The sequence below is a fragment of the Notothenia coriiceps genome, unplaced genomic scaffold (assembly GCF_000735185.1).
Source record: "Notothenia coriiceps isolate Sejong01 unplaced genomic scaffold, NC01 NC01_scaffold00000339, whole genome shotgun sequence".
Classification (NCBI taxonomy): Eukaryota; Metazoa; Chordata; class Actinopteri; order Perciformes; family Nototheniidae; genus Notothenia; species Notothenia coriiceps.
In genome coordinates, this window is record NW_011333040.1 from 8,430,500 (window position 1) to 8,436,622 (window position 6,123).

Here is a 6,123-nt window from a genome sequence, read left to right on the forward strand (position 1 = left end):
TGGAACTGTGGGGTGTTTGCTGTACAGGCGGTCCAAGATGTGTTTTTGACGAGGTTTTATACAACAAACAGTTCGGCTTTTCACGCTCAAAGTACGGCTCTGTCAGTGAAAAAACCCGAAGTAGTAGAGGGGTCAGTCCAATTCTACCTGGGTCGCTTCCAATCGCGTCCATTGTCAACCGTGATGGGACTGAGAGCATTTTTCACGTCGTCAAAAATCCGAAACGAGTAAAAATGTCCGTAACACTCCTCGAAGTCACGATAACGTCGGGGAGGAAGTACAGAGGTGCAGGGGAGTCCACGGAAAACACCAGAGGAGTCCGACTCCTCCGAAAGAGAGCCGAAATCCGTCCCTCTGCTCCTCCACCCTCGCCAGGAGGTCGCTGTTGTCTAGTGCGCGACGCTCAGCCGCCTTTCCTTAATGCTACACCCGGTTTGGACTGCACCTTTGACTACGGCACTTCGACGAACCTCTCGCCTCTGTAACCTACCTCCTCGGCTCGAGTGAGGAACACAAACGGCTAGTGTCTTTGGAGGGAACGCCTCATATAGTTCTTCGTTTCTGACACTTGAGGGCGGTTCGATCCACTGGAACAAAAAAATTGGCTAAATTAAAACAAGAAAGAATGTCCGTCCCCAGAGTCTTAACAGTTCGCGACCTGCGACACAGGGTAGACAAACTGGTACACGGACGTCAGTTCCTCGGCCTTGGGTAGTAAAGTAACTTGCGCACACCATCACCTCCCGACTGAACCGTTCAATCTCTTACCTCCACTATGCTCGATGTGCCACCCCGATAGGACGTGGTCCCCAACGGGCGGATTGGCCGATAACAAGCCCTTTCGGGCTCTCTGGTTGTCCACTAGGTGACCCAGAGTTGTGAAGCGAGCGAGTGGACAGTAGGCCTCAGTTTTCTTTGGTACCAAGAGTATTTCGTTGCAAAGACCACCTGTATGTACCTCTTCCTCCACTTCCTCATACACCTCCGCACGGACAGACGCGAGCGTTGTTCTTGGAGAAGTCCCGCGCCTACCCTAATAATGTTGGTGATAGGATAAGGGTTGTCTAGGACCAGCCTCTAAAGGGTGCCTGGAAGCTCAGTACTCGGAAGGTAAGAGATCTCCATTTGTGGTGTCAAGAGTGTCACCACCTCGGCGAAAAGGTTTTACTGTGTAAATAATAACGAGGACGGGTTTTACGGGAGTCGGTTCCTTACTACGTATTATACACAAAGCGGACGTACCAAAGGATTCCTTATTAAACCAGAGGCTAGCCCCGGGGTCAAACACAGTGCAAAGACGTCCTCAAGACGTCGAGTAATCACGATGCCAGTCAAGCACATCGTTAATCAAAGCCTGGAAAACTGCAGGAGCGTTTGACAGTCCAAACGGCATGATTAGGTATTCATAGTGGCCTGAAGGTGTGTTAAACCCTGTCTTCCATTCATCGCCCTCCCTGATCCTGACCAAATGATAGGCATTACGCAGGTCTAACTTGGTGAAAACCTTGGCATCCTGAAGCTTCTCGAAAGCGGACGAGATGAGAGGGAGGGGGTACCGGTTTTTAACAGTAATGTCATTGAGAGGTGAGTCGTCAATACAGGGCCTAAGAGACCCATCCTTTTTGCCAAAAAAAACCCGTTGCACCTGCTGGGGATGAGCAAGGGCGAATAAGCCCTGCTTTGAGGGAGGCATCAATATAGTCCTTCATGGCCTCTTTCTCAGGTCCTGAAATGGCATATAATCGACCTTTAGGAATGGAATCCCCAGCAATCAAGTCAATAGCACTGTCAAGGGGTGAACTCTGAGGCATGAACTCAAATGCACAACTCAGACTCAGACTCGGGTGGTATTCAAAAATAAAGACTTTACTGGAATTAACACAGTAACAAAAACAAGAAACACAAAATCACTCTTCCGAGGAAAAGCTAGATGCAATAATCGTGATCATGAGGGGAAATTACTTTTCACAATAAGACAGAGGGCACAGAACAAAGGGACATGACAAAACTAATATAAAGAATAAACTTTCATGATAAGTTTCCGAGACATGACACAGAGACTTTGAATGGCCTCCAGTGGACTTCACATCATAAACAGGAATGAAGAGCTGTCCATTTTGTTCATTTATTGCATTTTATATATCAGTTTAATGTGAATTCTGACTAATTTTACATGTATGACTCATTAAAAAAACTGTTTCAATTTCCAAAGTCATAATAATGAAGTTTCAATCGCAGCTTTTAAACCAACATGGATAAACTGTCCTTAAAGTTTTCAGAAAACTGTTGGATGAGAAGTCCTTCTGCGATGAGCATCAACTGATTAATGAGAGCTTGCAACTATTTCATGTTGTTAAGGTTGTTTCCCTAATTACTGTTTCCAGGGTTAAGAATAAACTGTCAGTCTCAATTTCAAAATAATTGAAAACATGTTTTACTAACATCTCAGGCTCATGTATTCCAGTTTCACTTCCAAGCATGATGGAAAACAAACAACAATTTCAGTTTAATCATCCTAAGTAATGCGAGACAACTTCTTATTGTTTTTTCATCTCAGAGTAAAATGTATTGTAAACATTGCTAAAAAAACTGCAAATGATCATATAACAGCATAAATGTCAAGCTTCTATTTATTTTATTGTTCAGCCCTATTGGATCCTGAAACACACTTATAACAAAATTGTAGATGGTTTTGTTTCCAAACTTTCTTACTGTTGCACTAAAGTCCTTAAAAGGTCCAAAGGAAACTAAAGATTAGACAGATTGTGTGTGAGGAGAATAATCACGATAATTATGTACATTCTCCCAGTGCATTTATCATCACAATACACTCAGTTCAATCATGTTTTAAAAACAATACACTTCTAACTGGTTCCTTATGTTGCCGGAAATCTGTGATCCCTTTTAAGGATACATGTGACTCATTCAAGGACATGTAAACTACTTTAATGGCCAATAGCAATCCTAATCCCCCAGACGTCCTTCACTTACCACTAGAACACTACTTCAAGGAGGTTTGCAACTCCTCCTTGATAATAATGCAAGATTTTAAGATTTCTTTTCAGCACTGTAGCCAGGCTGACAGAGAGCCACAGCTCTATTGAGCCTTCTATTCTATTCCTTTACACTGTAAGAAACGTACCGTGAAATTCACAGTATTTAAGTGGCAGCAATTGACAAGTTACTTACTGTAAAATAAATTACAGTAAGTAACTTGTCAATTGTTGCCAGTTGAATACTGTAAAACAAATTACAGTAAGTAACTTGTCAATTGCTGCCAGTTAAATACCTTAAAGGTAATCACAGTGTTTACAAGTTTTTATTTACAGTAACAGTGTAAAATGAAACACAGTAACTTCCAAGTACTGTATTTGTGTTTACGGTAATAGTGTTTTAACTGTAAAATGAAACACAGTAAATAGCATTTACTTTATTTGGTATTACAGTAGTATTATAACTGTAAACTGAAAAACAGTAACTTCCAAGTACTGTATTTGTGTTTACGTAATAGTGTTTGAACTGTAAAATGAAACACAGTAATATTTAATTACTTTATTTGTTACAGCAGTAGTGTTATAGCTGTAAAATAAAACACAGTAATTTCCAAGCATTGTATTTTTGTTTAAGGTAATAGTATTTTAACTATAAAACACTGCCATTTAAAAAGTACTGTATTTTTGTTTACGGTAATAGTGTTTCAACGGTAAAATATAAACTTTAATGCTAATGGTAATTTACACCAGAAATTCTTGACACAATTTTAAAGCTCCCCAATAACTGCAGGGAGACAGCAAAAAATACATTTTAACAATGTATTCTTAATTGTTGAACGGTATCAAGACCATGTATTTTCTTGTGCTAAATGATAAATATTTTCATCCATAAAACAATGGATATTAATATCCAAAAACATGGAGATTGCATTTTTAAAACAGTGGCGATAACAAATCAACACAAAAAATATGAAGCCATTTCTTCTGCCAAGCCATTTTAGAGACGTGCTGTAGTTGAAAAGGTGTCACGACCTCGACACAAACTGGAGAACCCAAATGCACGACCCAGAGACACAGTCTTGAATGTAACAAAAATTGTCTTTTTAATGTCATTGAAGAGAAAATCCCTCTTAACAGAGTAAGCACTGGAATAACAAAAAAAACGCTCACAAGGAGGAAAAAACTAAGCATAACAAAAAGAGAACTTAAGGTAAACTTAAACTAACAAAACAACTAAACCTAACAAGACTGGAAACGATCCTGTCTTTGCTGAGGCCTGGCACGACCACACGTGGGAACAAACACAAACTGACACAGGACAGGGGAAGACAGGACTATTTAAACATGAGGTGAGTGGGAACAGATGGAAACAATCTGGGGCGGGGCAGACGCTGACGATGGCGGGAAAACACAAAAAGGGAGGAAGTAACAGGGCCTGAAATGAGAGACAAGAGGTAAGTAGAAAATGAAACAGGAAATGGAAAACGAGACACAACATGAAATACGGGGACTTAACTAGAGATGAATGACATAAATAGACAGACCTGACATGACGTGAATAAACATGAAAACCTGACTAAACATGAAATGACAGACATAATACATAAACACAACAAACACATTTGACGAGACACAACAAAAGGCACTGTTTGGCAAATACATTATCACTATTCTTAGATAATACACAATACTTTAAAACACTTTGAATACAACCAAATGCATGCAGGAATGGACCCTGTACTGAACTTACAAACCTTACACGTGTAAGACATTTTGATTACATAAATTAACCGACAAAATTGTTTGTATTAATTACTTTCTTTGTCTCTTGAGTTACCGTGGCTATTAGGGGAGGTTACTTCCTGGTTCAGCAAAGGGTGTGGCAGAGCGCTGAGGACTCATAAATGCAACCCGGTATCACGACAAGACGTCAACATGTTACGATTTACCATGCTGAGAGACGTGAAAATGTCACAATTTCGTCCCTTCAAACGTGACAGTTACACGGTATTGTTAACATGTCCTAACCAGTGGAGATATATCCGGAAATGCCAAGCAAATTCTGTACCACGACGATCGGTTGTTATTGTCAATATTAATATAATAATGATTTATTTTTTAATAGTCACACTCGATTTCGCCGATTTTCCTGTTGCCCCAGCTAGTCGACACCTCTTTTAGCAGAAACAAAGGCTACATTAATGTATTAAATCGATGTTAATCCATGCGTTTGAATCATAGACTGTATATATAAATGGACATAGTGTCCGTGACGTCACCCATAGGATTCTGCAGAGTTGCAGAGAAGCCCTTAGTAGGCGGAGTCGGCCACTAACGGCTTGACAGCGACGTCGGAGTTTAATCCCGCCTGCTCCAAATAAGGGCAAAGAGGCGGAGCCGAGGCGGGACCTGCTGCCTCCGAAATGGAAGTAAACAGAGCTAGCTCAGGCTAAGAAGCTAAGCTAACATGAAATACGTGCATACCAAGTTACTGCTAACAGTGTAGTTCCCCTATATAAACGTTACATTCATAATCAAATGAGACAATCTGCAAGAGAATTTGCTATGTTTTGTTATTCTTAATGCTTGTCATTCACACGTTAAGAAAAGACGGACTCCACCGCCCGGCCCCGGACCTAACGGAGCCGCAGTGGGCTAGCTCCGGGACGCCGGCTGGAGCTAGCCCCCTGCGGCTCCATTAGCTCCGGCGGCCACCACTGGAATAATTGGGTCCCCTATTAACATTTGCTCCCGTTTAGCATTAAGGGCGTCATAGCCATAGACTATAAAAGTCTTACCCAAGGCTGAATCATAAACTAAAATGTATATGTATGTATAAAGGGTTACGTCCTTAGCTGGCTAATAAATAACAAGCTAAGCTACCAAGCACACAAACACCTGTGAACGAAACATGTATAATATGATCATTTTAGAGTTCTTGGAAGTTCTGTTAGTACATCCAAGCGCACAGCACAACATTTAATGTTGTGCTGTGCGCTTGGATGTACTAACAGAACTTCCAAGAACTCTAAAATGATCATATTATACATGTTTCGTTCACAGGTGTTTGTGTGCTTGGTNTTAGTGGCCGACTCCGCCTACTAAGGGCTTCTCTGCAACTCTGCAGAAT

At 41.1% G+C, this 6,123-nt stretch overlaps 1 protein-coding gene across 1 annotated transcript in view; it reads left to right on the forward strand.

The window, feature by feature from the left end:
* Positions 1-233: 233 nt before the first annotated feature.
* LOC104950539 (solute carrier family 15 member 2-like) overlaps positions 234-6,123 on the forward strand; it is a 23,813-nt gene continuing 17,923 nt past the window's right edge. Inside the window, exon 1 of the mRNA XM_010777080.1 lies at positions 234-481. Coding sequence (XP_010775382.1) covers positions 234-481 — 248 coding nt within the window. The remainder of the gene's footprint in view (positions 482-6,123) is intronic.